Below are 21,584 nucleotides of genomic sequence, written 5' to 3'. Positions count from 1 at the left end.
GATCCATTTATGCAAATATTTAGATCAACAGCTTGTGATTTAAAATCAGTTTATAATTACACCATTAAGCTGGATAAATACAAAAACTATATACATAAACGATGATTTTGAAAATACTCCATTGCAGCCATGTTTCTCTTGATTGCTTTTACTATGTGGGAACAGCCTTAAAACAAAGGTAAGTGTCAGTTTATTAAGACGAGAGTTCAGAAATGCATGCAAACAAGTTAGAACGAAGCACACCCACTTGATTTGCTTATTAGAGTATCTGACAGCTTCCTTTTGCTTCCACAGAAATCCATCAGATGACCATTAAAAGGTCTCACGCCGAAGCAGACTGTTCTGACGCGTCCACTGTCCTGTACTTCCCGTGTAACTCTCTCTCCAGGTCATACCTCAATACTGACTGTGTCCAGATGGTATTTTGGCTCGTTAGCTAGATTTACTTTTTCTGTTCGTGTGTGCCATACAAGAACCTATAAAACAACATTTACATTAGTACAGTCAGCTGCAGAGATGATACGAAAGCTTTCTAGTAAGTGTGGAAATCGGTACCTTTGTGCAGTTGTTTGCTTTTGGTTCCAGTTCCTCCACTGTTGTTATCTGTTTCAGAAAATCGGATTCTTGCATTCCTGGTTGAGAACCACGACGCTTGAATACGGCTTTCGGGTGCGACAGAATCACTTGAAGACTCACAGCAAATCCTTGGAGAGAGGCAGGGGGGAAATGTTAAGAAAAACCTTTAGGCTTAACGTATTTGTGCAAGTTACACTTAAGCCAAGAAATCTCCCATGTTCTTTTTAAAAATATGTAAATTTGATTATATGGATAGACAAAATTTGGTAGGTTTATACATCCTGCTTTGTTTTGTTTTGCCCCAAAGGTGCAATCACATTTTTTTTAATTGCACCATATTTTCAACGTGTTTAATCAATTTCCTGTCATGTAGGGAACATACGCTTTTTTGCCTGAAATGTCAGGTATTGCTAAGATCTCGCACTATTCTTCCTTTCTACTTCTAATTAAGAATTAAAACTAAATTTTAAGTAAAATAAAATGTATTGAAATTTATACTGTACAAACACTTCTAGGTTTAAAGGTGAGAGTCAGAAAAAAAGGTTAAAATACGTTAGTTAGAACAGCTGTGGTCTTCAGAGATTTTTAGCCTTTAGAGAGTTTTAACATGACTGTTGGTGAAAGACAGGCCCTATTAATGTTTTGCTTTGCACACCGTGTTGTTAATGTGGACTGTGAATGATTTTCATCAGCGGTGGCCTGCAGGACAGTCTGTAGTGATCTGTGCATTGCACAGCCTGCCTGAAAGGGCTCCGTCAGCACACGTGCCTCTCCCTGCAATGCTCCCTTCCAGTAACGTACGTCAGGTCGCTCAAAGGGAGGTTACAAACTGAGAAATCACTAGTTTGAACAAACTCGCCCTCTCTGAAGCAGCTCTCGTGCACCTCCACTTTGCCATTATCTCTAGAACTTACCAGTTTTCATTCAGCAAGGTTGTCACCTGTATGCTGCTTTAAGAGTGACTTAAAACTCGACTGATACACTTGTAACTCCTTGTGTCTAATTGCCAAGCCTACCAAAGAAATCCTTTTTTTGTCAGTTCAAAGTGGTTCCAGCTGTCCCTTTGTAACAGCAGTAGTAACAGTTTTGACATCTGTTCTGGAAAACCACAAGAGTATTTCATTCTAAAGCCAGTATTAAAATTTTCTCATTTTTAAAAGAGTAAAACTTCATCTAACAGAATATAAGACTGTCCCCTTTTTTACTAGAATTATCTTGCTACTGTATTTTCCTTCAAACTATCTGTACCTTTTATGGGAACCTTTTAAAGAGGAAAATATAAGGAAGTAATTACTACATCACAGGCAAAGAAGGCACACTGAAACCACTGTTATCATCTTAACTATCATGCTCTTGCTTGTAGCAAAGCACAGGAAGAGACCAGAAAGGGATTTTTATGTTATTAATTTTTTTTTAAGTAAACATTTGGACAGTGCATGTGAAGACTGTGGGTTGGATGTAAACTGAGGTCCTAATTCACTGGCAGGCACAGTTGAAGAAAACGTGTAACTTTATACATTATATCCTGTCTAAGATAAAGAAGAATAGGAGGCTAGATGGAAAGGGCTTATCCACGCTTTCCAGAGTACTCTGGTGAATAAAAGACTTCCAGGAGGCATGAGATGCCTTTAGTGCTTCCTGTGGCTGTAGGCTGGCTGTGAGGGAGCACGGGGTGGGCTCCATCCCGCTGTACTCATTTGTGAGGAGCCAAGGTTGAGAGTTTAAGGTCCCTCAGCAGGAGAGCGCTGCGGTGCATACAGCCAGCTTTCTGCACCTTGAAAGATGACCATAGACTTATCATTGATGAACAAATTGGCCTGTTTCAGGTGTTTTTTTCATTCAATTAGAATAAACAATACAAATTTTTGGTGTAACTGGGCTTTAGCGTGGTTGATATTTTGGGCCCCCCTCAAAAAATGTTTGAGCCCTCATCAGCTGCGTGACCTGCTGTTTCTTTTTAAAAAGATTTAATTTTTTTTTAAGATGTAAGCTGGTTATCCATAAAGGAAAAAATGAAGTAAACACCAAAATTAGTGTAGTGTCCTAGTTTTTAGAGTGGAGAAGGAATCCATTCTAAGCAGAAGAGACACACCGATTTTCTGCTGCTTATCTGTGTGTCTCTCAGCTTGGGTCCCTGCCCCCCCAGCCCATACTTATCCATACATTATTTTTTCCTAGGTTCTTGTGCTGCAAAGCTTGCTCCTCTGTTGAGAAAATTGTCTTGAGTTCTGAGGATGGATTTCAGATCTTCAGATGGGCCGTGCCCTCCCCTCCCCTCCCCCCCTTCCTGCCATGCTATTGCAAACCACGATTTTAGGGTGTTATCAAAAAACCCCCATGTTTTCAGGCATCAAATAAAAGTCAGATTATTAAACTGAGTGTTGTATGTGGCAATGACACAGGACTACTGTGTGCTGACTGGCCTGAGGTTTGTTTCCTTGCTCAGTGGTCGTGCAGTCTTTGTTTCTTAAAAGAAAAGCAGCAACTTAAAGAGAGAAAATAATTGTAGGAGACCTATCTCCTGGCTCTCTAGTTCTTCAGCTCTGCTTTATAACTGCTTTCATTTCACATGTATGATGACATTTTTTATTTACGTAGATAGACTTCCGATGGACTTGAGGGAAAACCATTTTCTTATGACAGCGTTCAGTTGACTTTTTATCACAGACAGATCATTTTGGCATCAAAAAGAGAGGAGATAGCTCTGGTTTTGACCAGACTGGCACTAGTTATTTCTCTCAGTAGATAATGATCCTGTGGTAATAGATGAAAAGACACTGTTATTTTGAATTCTATCCCTAAAGAGGGATTAATCTGGGATTACTGTCTCCAGCATAGCGTAACGGAACAGTGCTACACGCATACAATTCTTTTACTTGATCATTATTCCTACAAGGTCGTATTGGGCTTAAGATCACATGAAATGACACAGGACGATTTCATAGCCAAAGTGTGAAGAGGTGTTTTTGGTTTTTTTATGTTTAATGCAAGGCTCTAAATTACATGTAATTGGCTGAAGAGCCACCTAGATAAGAATTCATTTGTTGGAGGACAAGATACCTGGGAGACATGGCAAAGATTACGTCTCTGCTTCTTTCTACAGAAGCTGTTTCTGTTAATTCACACCTTGACTTGTGTTAGATCAATAGCTTCTGTTAAAAGGCAGAACCATCTTTCTTCATTCAGTTAGACCGAGACGGTCTTTAAAGATTTTGTTGCCGTGATTAATGCCTTTGCTTCCTGAATGTTCTGGATAGGGTAGTAGCTGAAGATAAGCTAGAAACTGAGAGCGTTTATCGTTTCAGGAGTGTATAAATGCTAATGCTCAGTGCTGATGTTGAAACGTATATACTGGTTTCCACACAGTTCAAGGTGCTGCCTTTGGTTTGTTGAACGTGCAGTGGTTTGGGGTCGGCTTCTTACAAGTATCTTCTCCCTGTGACATACTGTTTGGGTTGCAATAGGGCAGAGGTGCTCAACCAGGATTTTTTGTAGTTCAGAACAAAGGCATCTGCTGACAGTTAATTTACCATGAAAGAGGCTCTCCATTTTAAACTCAACAACATTTAAAATAGTTGTTACCCTTTGATGGTGGGGTGGTTTGGGGTTTTTTGAGTTTGGTGTCTGCCACAGCCACCCACTTAAAATCTTTTATACTTCTGACATCCAGCAGTGGCTCTTTCAGATGGAGAATAAATACACCTTATTATGCAGTGCCATTCAGAACTATTTCAACTGAGTTTTCTCCACATTATATTTTCATACTAACTATAGTATGATTGCAATTGCATAATTAAACTTTTTTCCCCCTATTTTTAATAACTTCAGTGTTTTCCAATGCTTTCAAAATAAAGCTTGGAAGATTCTAAATCAAATATGGAAATACTGTTTCATTAAGCATTTTGAAAATTTAAGACTTTTTTTTCTTTCAACCTTTTCTAAAGGTTGGACCAGATGATTTTTCAAGGTCACTTCCAACCTGGGCTCTTCTATGATTTTATGATTAATAGACTAGCATAAGAAAGATGAGATGTACTAAAGACCTCATACTATGGCAAAATTAGGAAAAAAAAAGTTTGCTCAGGCCCTAGCAGAGAGACTTAAGGCACAGTGGATAAGGTCTGGACCACAACTCCAAAATCTGCTTGCTCAGTGATTCACCAGCATAGATTAATCTCTGTGACTGAAGGAAGCAGCTCCTGGGATGCTCACGTAAAGCATGCATCCGTTTTCCTTGAACAATCCTGACAGTAGGAGAATCACAATCTAACTTGTTCTCATGGGTGGTCAAAACCTCCAACACTGGGAACCAGCCAAAAGTAAATCACTAACAGCATAATTTAATATAGAATGCTTTAACTCATGTCTATAACAAAACCACAGTGCCTCAGAGTCAATGTCACCTTTTGCTTACAACACCCAATTCTCTCTTGCTTTTCTTCCTGAGGGTAACGAAGTCTGTGTCAAACTCTAGAACCCACCTACAGTTAAAACTGAGGCGGAAATTTTAAAATTAGACACCAGAACTAATTCATGTGATCTGCTGGTTGCCAGACAAGAAGCAACACAGGAAACAGCAACTCTGCTTTCTGAATGCAATTTAGCATTGGAGAATAGCAGTGTCAACCACAAACTCCTCAAAAGAAATAAGCCATGTTTACTGAACTGGTCTAATGTGACTGCCGTGTGTAAGCACATTTCAAAGAAGAATCTAGGCAAGTTGGCTACCTAGGGTCTTTGAGCTGATCCTAATGAAATCAGCAGGACCTGTCTCACTTGCAGTAGACTTGAATTTGGCCCTGTATCTTGAAGTCCAGAATAAGAAGTTTGTGTGCTTAAAAGCAAGGATGCACTTCCTCTTTACAGCCAGAAGTTACATCAGTGGCCCCAAACCTTTTAAGCAGTCGTTATTTTCACACCTAGCCTCATGATCAAATTATTGTGAAGATCACTATGAAAAGATAGTTCTCTAAACTAAAGAGAGACCCCTTACCAGTGCTTTGGGAATACACTAATAAACAGCTGTAGACAACTGAGCAGTTTAATATATGCACCTTTCTTTTTTTTTCATGGTAATATTTTCAAAAGAGATCCTTCATCTTCCTTATGTGCAGTATATGGTATAACTTGAGTTGCCGATATACTTGGTGCCAGCAGGAGGAGGAATGGCAGTGATGTACTACAGCATGGACTTAGGTTTGTTAGCAAGTCCCCAAGGGTATACTGGGGGGGTCAGGGACTGACAAGGGTGGAAACCAGAGTGTTAACATGCATCCTGTAGATTCCACCTGTTCAAACGCCTGTCCAGATGCGGTTCTGGATTTACAGGTTCTGTTCTGTTTCTGCCCTTCCACCGTATTCCGTATTTTAAGACACAAACTTAACATAATTTTTTAGCAGCCTACCCAGCATCCATTTCCCTCTTTGCTGAAATTAAAAATGTAATTTAATCAGTTATTTTTTGAAGACCAATAAAATTTTTCTCACAGAGTAGTAACTCCTTGTTTGTAGATCTGCAATAACTTCCTATAATCTCAACCCTTGTACTTTTGCCTCTGTAACCCTCCCTTCTGTGACTTCGGTAAGAGGACATGCAGATAATGTTCGTAATGGAGCTGGTTTTTCCTCATGCCAGTGTTTCAGCCAGCAACTGCAAAGTGTAAACAACACCTTAAGAACTCGCCATGCACCTCTCTGTTTCTGGGTTAGACTCCCTTGGCTGATGTTGTGTAATGGCTTTTTGCCTGCTGCTAATGAATTATGAACCATGCTATCATCTTTATAATGCCCATTAAACTACCCATAAATTACCTGCTCTAGGTGACCCTGCTCTGGCAGGGAGGTTGGACTAGATGATCTCCAGAGGTCCCTTCCAACCCCTACCATTCTGTGATTCTGTGATAAGTAAGCACTTCTCTAGCATAGTATCAATATGTATCTAGAAGTCCACTGGCAGAGACCCTTAAAATGCACAGTCCTCAACAGGCTGCATGGGTTTAGGGATTGACATATCTAGGTCTTCCCGGAGGAATGCCCCTACCTAGACACTCAAATATTTTCATTCCAGGTGATACTATTAACTTGAAATGCTTCTACAGTGCAGAAGAATTCACCTATTGATGGTTCTGTCTTTGAGGTATTAACAACTATTTGTTCTCCTTTCCCTTTTTTAACCAATTGTACTGTAAAAGCTGTACATATTTTTCATCAAACATTTCAATCCATATAAAAATATTCTGTTGATGTGACAAAGCACTGTCCTTTTCCCTCTCCCAAAACATAAGGGTATCAGGAAAAAAATGAAAACGGCTGGCTATTTCTACCCTATTCTTGCCCTTGTATTCCTACTTTTCCTCTCCTTCCTGAATACAGAATATGCTCAAGTACAAATATCGTATCCTTTGCTGTGAAATCAGCTGCTTCTACATCAGAAGTCAGACTTCTACCTAGTGGTGATTCATGTGGCAGTTGTGAATATATACAAGAGATTGTCTAAGCATGGACTGACAACAAGACAGAGCTATGCGGTGTGCTAACTTCGCAGCAGAAGATTGATTAGATCCATTTTGAAGCTTTTCTGCCTTCATCTACTAGGCTACAGCTGTCAGTGATTTTTCCCCTAAGCCCAGTGTTTCAAACTATATCCATCTACAGTTATCACTGTCATTCCAAATAATCAATAAAAAAAATGAATAATTTCATTATAAAGTAGCATATTACAACGTGAGGTGTAAGAAGGGCCTGTGTTTACACTTCCTGGTGTAGACTGATGACACAATAAAAGGCAGGGGCTCCTTGCAAAAATTAACTGGATTAACTCATTTACAATTAACTTGTTTCAGTCAAACAATTTATACAACATAAAAGCCAGGCTGCCACATGAAATTAAAAACAAGTGAAAGTAAGGTCAGATATCACCAAGAAGCAACTTAATTAGATGAGATGTGCAAGCTAAGACTTCCCGGATGTTTAGTGCTGAAGGGCTGCATACAGCGGATGCACTTCGGAAGTTTCAAAAGCTGCTTTATACTGAGACATCTGTTTCTGTCCCACTCATAAAGAATGTAAGAATAGTTATTATGGGAAACATTCACGTATCATGAAACATGGTACTTACCTGCCATGTCGATAGCAAAGGGCCTGTCAGCTCTCCAGCCAGTGTACCAGCCAACAACTTTGCCGTTTTCCACCACCGGGCGCTCATACCGTCGTCCTCCTACCAGTCCCACGGGCCATACCGATACTTTGCGGGTTGTGCGCATCTGCAAGAGGCGGGCACAGCATGACTGCATGTACATTTTCCTGGTACACGGGTTTTTTGGTTTGGTTTTTTTTTTTTTTTTTTTTTTGTAAGTTTTGGTGGAAAGCCTACACATTAATCATGGGAACTATGTATTTAAAAGCAATTCTAGCTTACAGATTTCAGCCCAGCAGAGTAAGCGTTTGAAAGCTGCATGTGCCCACTCGTTTTCTGTGAACTCACCAGCTCTCTAGCCTGTAGGCACTTCAGTTCTACCAAAAATATCCTATTCATATTATTTTTGATAACAGAAATTTTAAAACCCATGAAAAAACAGTATTTGTATTCTTGTTTGTTTGTTTGGGTTTTCAAAGGTGTACTAGGTCTTTTTTACCTACAAGACTGTAGCAACCTTGCAGTAGGCTTATTTCTACAGACTGCTTACATATTGTACAAGCCTGGCGAGAGAGAATATTATAACAATGATTAATAAATATACATTACATTAAGACAATTACAATTAGTTTGAGACTGGTAACAAATACACTGGGTACAGGAAATTGTGAGCCACAACTCTTCCCCCTACCTGCAACATACCAGATTTGTACAACAGATGCAGATCAGATCTATTAAAAGTTCACAGAAAAAGAATAAGTTTGGGCTAAGCCTTTTTAACTTCTACATTTTCTCCCAAAAAAACCTCTTCTAAGTTTCTGAGAAGGACAGAAAGCAGGTCGAGCAGGATGCTTCTGATAGCTTGCTGTCAGTAACTGGAGTTTTTCCCAATGGTGTAAATGTAATGAAATTCTGGAAATGTGATCCTCATCTAGCCTAGAGGAATCTATAGATACTAAAAAATTACTCTATCAAAAAGCGTGCATGACTGGGATTCAGTGAATTCAGTTCACTGGTTAGTGGACCATTTTCTTCAGTAAACAGGAGATAACGTGACACGAACCTGATGCACTGCTCCCCATGGGAAAATCACTGACAGCCTGGCAGAAGAACTTGAGAAGATGAGTGCATGGACACAGCGACTTGCACATTTAACCACACTGATTCAAAAGCCGCTGTTTTAACTGCTGTGCTTAAACATGGTCCTATTTAAGCAAGTATTAAGCTATTTCAGTGTAACATGGGCTTAATCTGACCAATTTTTAAAACAATCTCTTTTCTTCTAGTGCAGTTGAGGCCTATTCCTTAGGGAAAGGTTATCCCTTTCTCCTTCCAAGCGCTCCTTTTAGCAAAAACAAACACAGTTTTACATATTTGTAAGTGCAGTCCCCTATCGATAGATGTTGAAGTAAAAGACAACCTTGGTTAAATATTAAACGCTTCCCTCTCTTTCTGCCAAGGTGAAAGATTTATCATGCATATCATCTAGACTCCCAGGAGATGCACCAGAAAAAAAACCAAAGACATCACATCACTCTGGTTCAGATTTCGAAGCTAGAAACATTAGCAGATTCTTAGGAGAACTTTCACATAGGGAAGGCATAAAACAGATATTTTTAAATCCACAAATATGTATATACACACAGAAGAGAGGCACACACGTTCTCGCCTTCCAATTCTTTGTGTATCTTTAAATTCATTTAGCAAAATTTTCGCACTTTCACCCTAATAATTGTTACAGCAAGTCAGACCATCTCACTCAGTATCAGACCATCTCACTCAGTATCAGCAGTCCATATGGGTTAAGAACAGAGTATGTATGCAATAGGCAATAAAGGGAATTCTCGTGATAAGGATTCTATCCAAACCATTGACTAATTTCCAGTGAGAGACTGCCATGAATCTCTCTACAGGTTATTGTTAAACATGTTTGCCTGTAACTGTTCTCCCTGATTAAGATAATTTTTCCAATCTCTCCCACTCCTCCGTTTAGGAAATGCAGAGTTAGCAATTAACTATTTGGATATGGAAATCAGCCAAACCTCCCCATGAAGACCTTTTAGCTCTGGTATTAGTGATATATCCATTTCGCAAATTTTTTTATCAGTGTATTTATATTAACATCCAAACACATCAGACACAGGACATCATCCTGTTGGGCTTGACTACACAGGCAAGTTTCCAATATGTTTCCAAGGGCACGATCAAGCCGCATTTACCCAAAGGTGCTACACCAGTATTAACCGCAGGACAAACACAGATACCCACTAACTTTTTGTGTTGCCATTAATACCTTCTGGAGGGTATGGGTACCTGAACAAATTACTAGTGTACTGATTTACAGTATTTTAGTTACCCTGGACCAGCTGCCTGTACCCACGGTAAGCATAAAATGCCGTAAGACAAGGGCAGGCACGCTCTAACTACAACAGAGTAGCTAACTGGGGGAAGATGACGAAAAGTAAGCCCATGCCCTGCCTTTTCCTCACAGGGAGCATTTGGGCAGCTGTACTGCAAAATGAGACAGATCACACTAGGCTCCCGGATTGCGTCAACAGCAGCCACAGCATTTATGCTAGCAGAACCAGACGGATTTACATTAATAGCTTACCTTACACGGTGTGTAGGAAAATCTTGTCATTGAAAAGTATCTCGCTGACCTCATGAAACCAGCATGCAATGACCCAAGAAGTTTTAATTATTACAGTCTTCAGTCCATCTCAGTGTCTATGAGTTAAGTCAGTAAAGCCACCACACATCAGAAGGAAGTAAGTAACCCTTTAAAGAGCTCTTTATTTTGTCCTTGGGTTACTTTCTTTATTCTCATGGGTTACATTTTGGGGGAATTAAATAAGCAGGTGTCAAAAATACAGTAATCCCTTTAAGTACAAACTGAAAGAGCACATCTAGACCGGTATTTATGCTAATTCTGAAATACCTTACAGACTCAGGATATGCTAGGCAGATGAAAGTAGGAATATTTCTTTTAATGTTCTGAGAGTAGCATTACTGCATTTAACATACTGACGTGTTAAAGCTGTATTTATGTACAATGGGGAAAGCTATTATTTGGATTAAAAGGCCAGCTTGCATCTGGAATTTGATGCTGCTAATCATTGGGACAGAAAAAGGTGATTCAAAACCATGTTAATTCTAAATAGCTTTAGTGCTGTGGGTTAAACAGCTGCCAAAATCCTATAACTTACAAACAGCTTCCTAAATTACTCTTCTACCTGTCATTTTAATGTGCGGTAGCACATGCTATCTTAATACTCAGCAATTTAAGTCCTAGTAGCTTACATGAATGGTATTCGTCTTACTTATGCTTAACTCTCTGTAAGTTAGGTATCTGGTCTGTCCTAGTTAGACTTCTGTAGTTAATGAACAGAGATAGGAACCTACTGGTGTGGTTCATCCTGCCTGGCTTAGACAGCTATCTGAAGGTAGGATGAATCTCCCTCTGGAAATGCTTTTGTCCTCTATTTGCTTTCCGATTATTTGAAAGGGGGTCTTGGGCATAGTAGAGTGATATACTGCATGGGGGAAGATGTGAATATCTCTCACAGAGTCAGATAGCAGAATGAACCCAAACAAATTGGGGGAACAAAATTGGGAAGGAGTGGTCAAGGAAATGACAGGAGAGAGGAGTAACAACTGCCCAAAGAAATCCCAGTGAGATGATGGGCATATAACAGTAAATACAATAGCAATAGAGGATCCACTAAAGATTAACAAGTGAAAATGCAGAAAATGTAGCCAAGCAATAAGAGAGAGAGTGATAAAAGCATTGCCAAAAATAGCATCTCATTAGTTAATCAAGAAAAGCTGCTTAATGGGATGCACCGGACTGATGGATAGGGAAGATACCAAGCCAGTAGCAAAATATAAAAGCCCAAGGGGAATGAAAGCAAATGACAGACAGAAGGAAGCATGGCCATACTTCCTACAGTGAAAAGGTTTCCAGGCTGGAACAGCCATCCTAGTGTTTTTGCAGCAAGTTGTTGATGCATTTCTGTTTGGGATTCAAAGCTCTCAGCAAACGCAAACCTGGCTGCCACACATGGTGAGCTTTTCTTCTCCCACTGTTCTCTCTCACTTCAACCCCAGTGTAATTTGTGATCCGGACTGGTCAGGCTACAGATTATTGTCAAGACTTGCCCCCCTCCCATCCCAGCAAGATTCAAGCTGATTCCTCTGCAAAATTCCAATTTATTATTACCAAAGATGGGATCTAGAGCTCCTTCACTACCAGTCTTCCACAGGAGAAAATGTTACGGGTTAAAGCACAAGCACAGCCAAGTTCCCTATCAGTTCTCAGACAGGCATCCTGAATTACTCACAGGTCACTTAAAGCCAAATTCTGCTTCACCAAAACTTACATGATTGCACTAGAAGTCAGAGGGACAGCCCAGCTGCAATGATGCTATGCCCATTTACTGAGGCATTAAATGGAGCTCCTGCCCCTACTAATCATTACTTCAAAGAAGTCATAGAAAATCCGTGCCAGTGGGTTTTGTGGTTCAGGCACAGTGACGCTCAGGGGACAGTAACTTCAAAAAGCAAGTTCGTTGTCAGTAAACTTGATGGTAAAGGGTATGTCTCCATGGGAAAACTTGTGAAAAGGGTCTACAATATATAAGAAAAAATAAAAATAAAAATTGTCAATCATTGATCTAGCCTGCTCTACAACCCCCCACAGGTGATCTGATTTAGCACTTCATCATCCTTACTATTAGAAAGCTTTTTTCCAAACATCTGCCATAAACCTCCTCTGCTGATCTGCACCCAATCTATACTGCAGAGGGAGGATAGATTAATTCCCCCTTCTCTCAAACAACATTTTACATATGGGATACAATGATTAATGCTTCTAAATTACACCAGCATCCTTGGGCACAAATGTCAATATTGCTTCCCTACAGGAGAAAACTGTACTAAATTTAACTAAAGCAGTTGGGAGCCAATTTCTCTGGGTTGGGAAGTCTTCCAAAACATTTTATATTTATGTTTCCTTTTGGCCCTTGTACTTACTAATTCTTTTTCTTATCCTACTTTCTGTTATTCTACTAGGTTGTGTTCACTGTACCTCTGAAGAACTGCTGATCATGCGTGCTTAATTTCTTAGTAAAAGTATCAGTTTCACAGGTAAAAAGAAAAAGACTTCTGTCGAAGTGCAGAAACAGTCAGTGCTTGGTACTTTGTAACCCAGAGTCCCTCACGGGGATAAATCTGTTTCAAATACCTTTTTTTGTTTTGTCACTGTTTGCTCTCACTTTTAAGCTATTTCATTGTTTCTCTACCAGTCTTTTCTAATCCAAGCTCTTTAGCATAGGTGTTACATGTCTATGTGCAAGGGGAATGTCAGTGCGCATTTAAAATCTGTCATGTATTCTTAAATCATTTATATACTAGAAAGGTATTTAATGCACTGCTAACTTATATTTAGATCTTTTTTATGATGAAGAAAATAACTAATGACAGCCAGCTAATATTTAATTCTGTGTAGACTACTTAGTATTATTTCTAAGACTATAGCAAAATTTGATTTTTCCAGCCAGCTCCAAGAGATACAACAGATCTCCGTGTTTTCAAAGATAAACAGATTCACTTATACTACTTTTACATCTTTTGCATAAATATATCCATTTAAAAAATATACAGAGTTAGCTTAATACAGTGTATAAAGGTTAGGGCGGTTATATAAAAGTTATCCAAGGAGCACTAACCCTTCCCTAGTCAAAGCTGGAATAAGTCGTAAATATTTACCTCTTCTGTAATGTCTTTTTTTAGTTGCTCTCAAAATATTTCACAAAGATGATCATGGCAAAACTGAAGCCTTTGCGACATGCAATGCCTGCACATATTTCTGGTCTATTTTTAACAACAAAGATTTTTTTTTTTTCGGGTTACAAACTGCTAAGAGCCCTTAGAATACCTGCTACCTTCGTTACGTATCTTTTGGGAAAGTGAAGGGCAGGGGCATAAGAAAACGCTTTCAGTCTGCATTGCTCACACGACTTGCCCTCTGCTCTACAATGCCAATCTGAAAATTACTAGAGTTGGACAGCCCTAACCTTCGATAGCCAAGGCAGTCTTCTGCAGGCAACAGCTACAGCAAACTGAATTCTTGTCCCCAACTCAGAGTGGGCAACAGGGCTAACCGCTAAGCTATTAAATAAAAGTTTGGGTGTGGTTTTTTCCCCCCCCCTTAGAAATGACAATTAATGCTGTGATTTACTTTGAACTCCATGGTGCAAGGCTGTGTTCAGATCACACCTTATAGAGCGGGTTCCTCTAAGGAGTCCCAGTCTGCAGATCCTCTACACACTCAGACAAGATCGTTGTGTATGCCATACATTGCATGTTCTAGGCACCTAGCAAATCTTGCTACAAACTTTTAGACGCCAATGACCAAAGGGCTAGGGGTGGCAGCAAGGGAGATCATAGTTTTAGATACAAGCATTTTAATTTCACATACACCTCAGTTTAGGTGTCTGAGCAAAATATAAGCAAAGGTAACAGATATAACCTAGAGAGAAATCTCTAAAAATCAACACATTTCTGAATGCAGCAAGCTCACTTTCTCATACGTGATAAAGACCTTTATTCCTGTTCTTTGTACTCCTTAAGCAGCTCACTCCTCACCTCGAAGGTTTCAGGGGAGTCTGAATCAACAGCACAATCAACAGCAGAGTGGACCTCCAATACAACTTCCTCCAAATTGCATACAGATTCTTACAGGGACCAAAGCAGCAGTGGCCTTTGGCCAACTACTCAAAATATGGATAGGGCAGAGAAAATGACTGAGATGCAGAAACACGTGAAGGATGTGAAGAGTTAAGGTAAGTGGAACTTAGCGATGGCTATCTTTGGTTTCTAGTGCTGAGGCTAATCTTGTTTTTAAAATCTCTCTACGAAGGTGGAATGCCAGCTTTATCTTAGGTTTTCTTTCTGGAAGTCTAAAAATGTAAAATTGACAGTTGCTAAGCATCAGTCACAATATTACAATAACTTGCATTCAAGAATAAGATGAAGCACAAATGCAACAGAAACTATAACAGAGTCACTCCAAAAAGAACAGCCTACAGTAAAAAATAGAAGTTATGATGATTCATACAGAAACATCTGTAAAGCTTATCAAATACAATAGTTGGGATTTCAGGCCTCTCAGTGGCTTTTTTATGAATGCAGGGTGACGTTCAACTGATAAGAGACGTTTTCAGAAAAAGGACTGTTGTTTTTGACGGAGAGATGCAGACGGACACCTCCAGGTGAACAGATCATATCTGAGCAGAAAAAATATAAATTATTTTCGAGGTCTGCATCCTAAAATAATAAGTCACAAAATAGGATATGCCAGAACCGCCAGCATTAATGTGAAAGCACTATTTTTCACTTGACCACCATTATACTCTCAAGCAGAAAGAGCTGGGAATAACTTAAAGGCCACACGTCCACTCCTGAAAATATTTCTTCATCATTGCTGCAGCCCCAGTTAGTATTCTAAAGAATTTTACAATCACTGAACCAATTGGTCCTTTCCCTGAAGCCTTTCCAGGGAAGGTGAGCCTTTCCTAACAAAATGCTCAGATGAGTCAATGCTGCATACACTGTAGCAGCAGGAAGACAAACCAGGCTCTCCACCTTATTCTAGGAACAACAATGAAACCTGCTCAGCCCCTGCCCAGTTTAACTTTGAGGACATAGTTTTGCCGGTCAGAAACTAAGCTCACACACACGCCACCATATGTCTTCGGAAAAGAGCAATTATAAACAGCACCAGAGGGTTCCAGTTTTACTACAGATGGTGACATTTTCCAGCAAAACACTACTGTAAGCTGGAGGGTTTTTTCCCCGATTTCCATGAAATGCATTTTGCCCCGGTCTATTGGGCCCAGCTCACTCCATATCAAATATGAGGTACTCATTCCTGTAAGTACCAGACAGAAGTACTTCGGACAGAGATTAGAATTTCCTCATCAAAAGCTCTCAGAAGTATCCCATGGCATCTCATGTCAAAGCATGCTCCTTTTTGATCATGCCCTTATGGCTTATACACCTTCACTCACAGTAAAGCCTTTGTGGTTTTTGCTTTGTTAAAAAGGCTACATCTTCTCTAAGGGCACTAGGGAAACCCACAGCAAAGGAGCTGCCTTAAACACAATCCTTCACTGACCTGCAGTTTCCTGGCACGCCGTCTGCTCCGTAATGCTTTTTCAACCTCTGAGCAAAATGCATCCCTAACGCTTTTCTCATGTTGCTTTTCTGGTCCTAACTAGCACTGGTTCCCACCCCCCAAAGCCCTCGCTGCTGTTACTGTAACAAACTTGGAATCAGAAGAAAGCCATTACAAAGAAGGCAGACCTATTTCATAAGCCAGCAAACGTACAGAACTGCTTGGGGACAGATGCTAGCAGACATTGCTGCTGGCAGTTTGGGACACACATGTCCCCATGCCCGCATCAGTGACATGCTGAAGGTCACCCAACCAACACAGAATGGTGGTAGGACCAAAATTCAGAGATCCTGTCTCGTCCCTCTGCATTTATACCACCTTCCTACAGTTTATTTGACCTCCTTTGGGATTATGTGACTGCAGGTCTGTAGAATTGTTCCTGGCAGGGTAACAAACTGAAAAAAACCTCCCGCGCAGGTATCGTTACTGCCACTTTCATGGCAGAAATTATTACCAGATTTCATCTGCACACAACACGTTCTGAAGCTGTTCTCTTCATGCTTGGAGAAGACAAGCACAGTTTACCCTCATAAATCAATCAATTCCTGAAGGAGAAATCGGAATTTACTACAGAGCTGTCAAGCCAGAATCCATAAAGATAGAGAAGGGTTTGTTTTAAGAAAAAAAAAAAAAAAAAAAACCCTAAAGCAGTGCCTCAACTGAAAACACTTTGCTCTCTCCAAATGCAACCTCCCACTTGTCTTAAAGGCAGATCCCTTTAGTAAAGCCTGCCAAGGGACTTCCATTAACTTTGTCAGGTCGACAAGGCATTCCCCGTGTTACTACCAGCAGCGTCCCAGAGACCTTACATACAGCTCGTTAGGGACCCCAGAAAACAGTCATGGGAACTTGCAGCGGTAACTGGAACAAAAGCTCCTTCTCCGCTCCTGTAACAGAGCTTTCCAACCACCACATTTCACAGGAAGACTCATTCATGCCTGTGTGTTTGCCAGCAAACACAGGGCTCAGGATAAACGCCCCTTCCCCAGCAGCTGAACCCCGGTCAAAGAGAAGCCTTAGGACTGCGGAGATGCACGCCCAATGTGATCATTCTTGTTAGCAAAAGAAAACACAGATTGCCTGTTGTGCTTGCAGTTTTCAAAGTTAACCCTTCAGACAGATTTATCCCCCTGCTTTCCTGCATTTCCCAGCTAATTAGAGAGGTAATTTGTACCTTTTTTTTTTTTCACTGTTTACAGCAATTAGAACAGTAATACAGGAAATTATAAAAGAATAAGCCTGACAACCCCCCTTCAGTAGCTGTGGGTCACTCAAGTGATCAGTCTGCCAATACTGTTCCTTTAGCTTGTCCTTAACATTTGTGTTAAGAAAAAAAAAAAAAAAGTAGAGATTCATCTCCAAATATCTTTTGTCCCACATTACTCATTGTAGTGAAGCCTGTACCAATTCACAGGCTCCCTAAGATTGAATCAAATTAGTTTTACATCCCCGAACAGAAGTGGACACTCCCATCACATCAAAGATCGGTAGGGGGAATTACTCTGCATTATAATGCGCTAAGCGCAGCCAGGAGATTTTAAGGAAAAATCAATTACAACAAAGGTTTAGCCTCCAGGCAAAGGTCTTCAAATTAGCAGCTCCAGTGCTGAATGCTAAATGGGCAAAGGAAGTAGGGCATCCCTTCGGAATGGGGACCCTGCACCTGCCCACACACTGGAAAGGGAAAGGGAGGCATTACCAACCTGAGCACAAACGAACACAAGCATTTCTAAAATAACTTGCTTCAGGGAATTTCACGTGCTTCACATTTCTGTGTACCGTGTTCATTTTAACCTACCGACTGTAAAGCATTCAGGGAAGCACAGTGCTTCCAAACTGCAGAACAGGGGAGCACACCACTAAATACTGCCCACCAGCAAAAATCACGTACCGCAATTTGTCTGAAGTCCTGTACGTTCCCTATCTGCTGCCAACCTAGTTTTCCGTTTCCCTCCCTCCTTTTCCTGCCAAGGTTACTTTTCCAGCTGTCACTGAAGATGTACATGACCTTTCTTCTGCTGTTTTATGTCCACCTACTAAACACCCCTTCTTCCTGCTAGGGGGAATCCAGAAAGAAAGCAGGATAACCTCTCCCCCAAAAAGGAGCAAAGCGCATCACCAAGGGGATGTAATGAAGACAAAACCAGGTCCCTCCACAAAAGAGGATCCAGAAAAAGGGTGTTTGGTCATTACACAAACGATCTGCTGCTTTTAAGAGCTTCAAAAAAAACTGGGCAACTCCACGTGAAGGAGCCGGCTCTGGATTAATTTGTTCTCACCAAGAAAGAGCTGCAAAGGATGGCGACTCCTGATGTGAGTTTGCCCTACAGGGAGAGGAACGCAGCCTGAAAAAAAAATAGTATCAAAGACGACGAGCTTTTCATCCCAGTTTTAACACAAACATAGGATCCCTTATATTTCCCTAAACGTGCCTCGCTCGGCAGGAAAACCATAAAACAGCAGGAAAAAGTTGGGGGGGCGGGAGGGGGGTGAGGAACATGGAAGGGAGGGACAAGAAACTTAAAGCGAAGAGCTGGGTGGTCACACACCCGCAGCGCCGGGAAGCCCGGGTGAGGGACGGGGCGAGGGGACTTGTCTCATCCGTGCCTGGGTTTTGGGTGAGGGGCACCGGGGGCGATGCCGAGCGGGGATGGAACACGGCCCCCCCCGGCGCTGCGGGGCGGGACGGGCAGTGGCGGGGGGTTGAGGGAAGGCGAGGAGTGGCTGGACGTGGCGGGCGCCTGAGGAGGTGCGAAGCGGACGCCTGAAGGGAGGCGAGGAGAAGCGGGACATGGCCGGCGCCTGAGAGGAGGCGAAGCGGACACCTGAAGGGAGACGAGGAGAGGCGGGAAACGGCAGGTGGCTGAGGGGAGGCGAAGCGAAGAAGCGGGACATGGTGGGCGCCTGAGGGGAGGCGAGGAGAGGCGGGAAAGGGCGAGCGCCTGAGGGGAAGCGAAGCGGCGGCCTGAGGTGAGACGGGACATGGCGGGCGCCTGAGGGGAGGCGAGGAGAAGCGGGAAACAGCAGGTGCCTGAGGTGAGGAGAGGCGGGACATGGCGGGCACCTGAGGGGAGGGCCGCGGCGCGCACCCCCCGCCCCGCACGCACCTCCTGGAAGAGTTCCAGACTGTAGGTGTTGTCGTCGTCGGCGAAGAAGAGCACCCCGGGCTGGGGCGGGGGCAGGTGCTGGTGCCGCTGCCGCAGCCATGCCAGGCCGGCGTTGCGCTGCTCGGTGGCGCGGGGCAGCCCCGGCCGCTTGTAGCGGCGGGGCGTGGGGACGTGGAGGTGGGTGCAGGGCAGGCCGGCTCCCGCCACGAAGCGGCTCACCAGCTCGCTGCGCGCCGCCGCGTCCTCCACCAGGATCCAGTGGAGCCGCGCCACCTGCCGGAAGGTGTTGGCCAGGCGGGTGAGCTCGGCCTTCTGCACCGGGCGGCTGTAGGTGGGCGTGATGGCATAGATGGTGGGCAGCGCCGCCTCCGGCCGCCGCGGGGGGGGAGCCCGCCCCGCTGCCGGCCGGGCCCCCCCGCTACCGCCCCCGCCGCGGGGGGCCAAGGCGGGCAGCGGCGGCCGGCTGCTGTCGATGTCCAGCACGATGATGACGATGAGGACCCAGGGCAGCAGCAGGAGGAAGCGGCTGAAGAGCAGAGACTTCATCCTGCCCTCCCGCCGCGCCGCCCCTCAGCGCCGCCCCATGGACGGGGGCGCTCAGCGCATGGCGGCGGGGCTACCCCCTTCGCGCTCCTCCGCCGGGCGGACGGGGAGGGCGGCGCTCCCGACTGCGGGCGCGGGGGGCCGCCGGCGGGTCGGGTCGCGGCGGGTCGCCCCGCGGAGCTCTGCCGCAGCCCGGCGGGGCAGAGCAGGTGCCTGGCCCCACTCCCGCCGCGCCTCTATTCGGCGAGCGGCCGCCCTTCCTCCTCCTCCTCTTCCTTCTCCCTCAGCATCGCCAGGGGCGCCGCGCCGTCGCGGCCGGGGCTCGGGGGAGACGCTCCTTCTCCTCCGCTTCCCCGGGCGGCTCTGGCGGTGCGCGGGGGCGGGGAGAGGCGGGAGGGAGGGTCCCCGCGGGCGGCGGGGGGGCTCCCGCCCCGCCCCGCTCCGGCTGCCGCCCCCGGGCGCGGCGGGGAGGGGGCGGTGGCGGCCGGCGGATCTCCGCGCTCGGTGCCCTCGGGGGGCGGCGCCGGGGCCGGGCTGGCGGCGGCACCGGGGGGCTCTTTCCCTCCGCGGTTGGCACTGCGGCCGGCGGCAACTTCGGCCGACGGCCGGGACGCCCTCCCGACGGGCCGGGGAGAGCCCCGTGCTCCGCCGCGGAGGGGGTGCCTCCCGGAGTACTTACCGCTCGTACCGGCGGGCACCCGCTCGCTTCATTGTTGTTGTTTGGTTTTTTTGAGCTCCGCAGAAGTGCCAAGTTGTAAATAAGGCGGCCGTGTGGTGCCGTTCCCCGCCTTTTCCCTCGGTGCCCGTCAGCCGGTGCCACCCTCCCGTCCCCTGCCTGGTGTGACTGCGCTACCTGAACTGCCTTTTCCCCCTTTTTCCACCGTGCTGCTTCCCTATAGATCAGACGGACTTGAGAGCTCCTTTTTAAAAAGCATTCGTATATGAGAATTTCATAATAATCCACCTGTCTTTATTTTGAGAAAAAGGCATTCATCAGGTGCCGCAGCACACAGGAAATGCACGATCTAAAAACCTCTTATGAATCTTTTCCTACCAGGGAAGTTTCAGATGCATTTTTCAACACTCCCTGCTGTCATAACTAAACACAGCTTGAATTGTGCTTTTAAAACTTCATGTTGCATAAAAACACAGAGGCATGGCATTAGTATTTACAAATTACTGAATTCTCCGAAATTCTGTGATTAAAATGTTTTTACCCTTGTATAGATCAAATGATGGTCTCACCGACTTGTGGACTATTTTAAATCAGAAACAGAGTGATTCATCACTGATACGTCGACTTATCAGTGGGAATAGCACGGGTTAGAGAAATCCGTCATGTCTTCACACAGCCTCCTTGGTTTAAACTACTGCTTTCATTTCTGTTTCCTATGCATCCTTCACATTTGCATGTGTACAGCAAATGCAGATAATGTGGGCACCATGTATATCTATCATTCATATCTATCTGGAATCAATTTGTTATTCAAAAGGACATATTAACCCAGAGGGCTCACACACAGAAAGGACGTCTAAATGATGTAATATAAGCTGAAATTCATATGAAAGTGAGGGTGACACATGACCAGGCACTGAACATCTAAATGAGGAAACATCTGTGTAGCAGAGAGCTAATTAGAGTTAGCAAGTTTAGTGAAGGAGTGGAAGGGTTGTTACGTGATTAATGAAATAATATGGAGGAATGCAGTGAGCTTAAATAGTTCGATACATCCAAATCAAAAACATCTCGGACATGAAATTACAGTTGCCCATTTTGTGCTGATGCAGTTTATCTAGAGGACAATCATGTAAACACCATCTCTCTCCGATGACTGAACATACCATTGTTTTCTCATTTACGGTATAATCCTATTTACAGAGATAATTCGTTCAAATAATGCAAACATGTGTATCAAAGCAACATACCAAGAAGCTATTGCTTGTTCTCGTTTGAAAGTCAGTAATCATTTGGAAAAGCTAATTCAAA

General features: G+C 43.5%; 1 protein-coding gene across 1 annotated transcript; it reads right to left on the bottom strand.

Moving 5' to 3' along the window:
- Positions 1-21: 21 nt before the first annotated feature.
- B3GAT2 (beta-1,3-glucuronyltransferase 2) lies at positions 22-19,949 on the bottom strand. Its single transcript, XM_054195119.1, has 4 exons — positions 19,055-19,949; positions 7,694-7,838; positions 556-704; positions 22-476 (listed from the first exon to the last, which is right to left on the bottom strand). Exons 1-4 carry the CDS (start codon positions 19,598-19,600, stop codon positions 390-392), a joined length of 927 nt encoding a protein of 308 aa, XP_054051094.1. The 5' UTR covers positions 19,601-19,949; the 3' UTR covers positions 22-389.
- Between the last annotated feature and the right edge of the window lie 1,635 nt (positions 19,950-21,584).

Source organism: Rissa tridactyla, chromosome 3 (assembly GCF_028500815.1).
Source record: "Rissa tridactyla isolate bRisTri1 chromosome 3, bRisTri1.patW.cur.20221130, whole genome shotgun sequence".
Taxonomy (NCBI): domain Eukaryota; kingdom Metazoa; phylum Chordata; class Aves; order Charadriiformes; family Laridae; genus Rissa; species Rissa tridactyla.
The sequence above is the reverse complement of the archived record's forward strand: the minus strand, read 5'-3'. Positions and strand labels throughout refer to the sequence as shown.

Coding starts and splice junctions, on each gene's coding strand:
- B3GAT2 (XM_054195119.1), bottom strand. CDS start 19,600: ATGAAGTCTCTGCTCTTCAGCCGCTTCCTCCTGCTGCTGCCCTGGGTC. Junction 7,839..19,054: donor GTCTGGAACTCTTCCAGGAG/GTGCGTGCGGGG, acceptor CGCCTCTTGCAG/ATGCGCACAACCCGCAAAGT. Junction 477..555: donor AAGCAAACAACTGCACAAAG/GTACCGATTTCC, acceptor GTTGTTTTATAG/GTTCTTGTATGGCACACACG.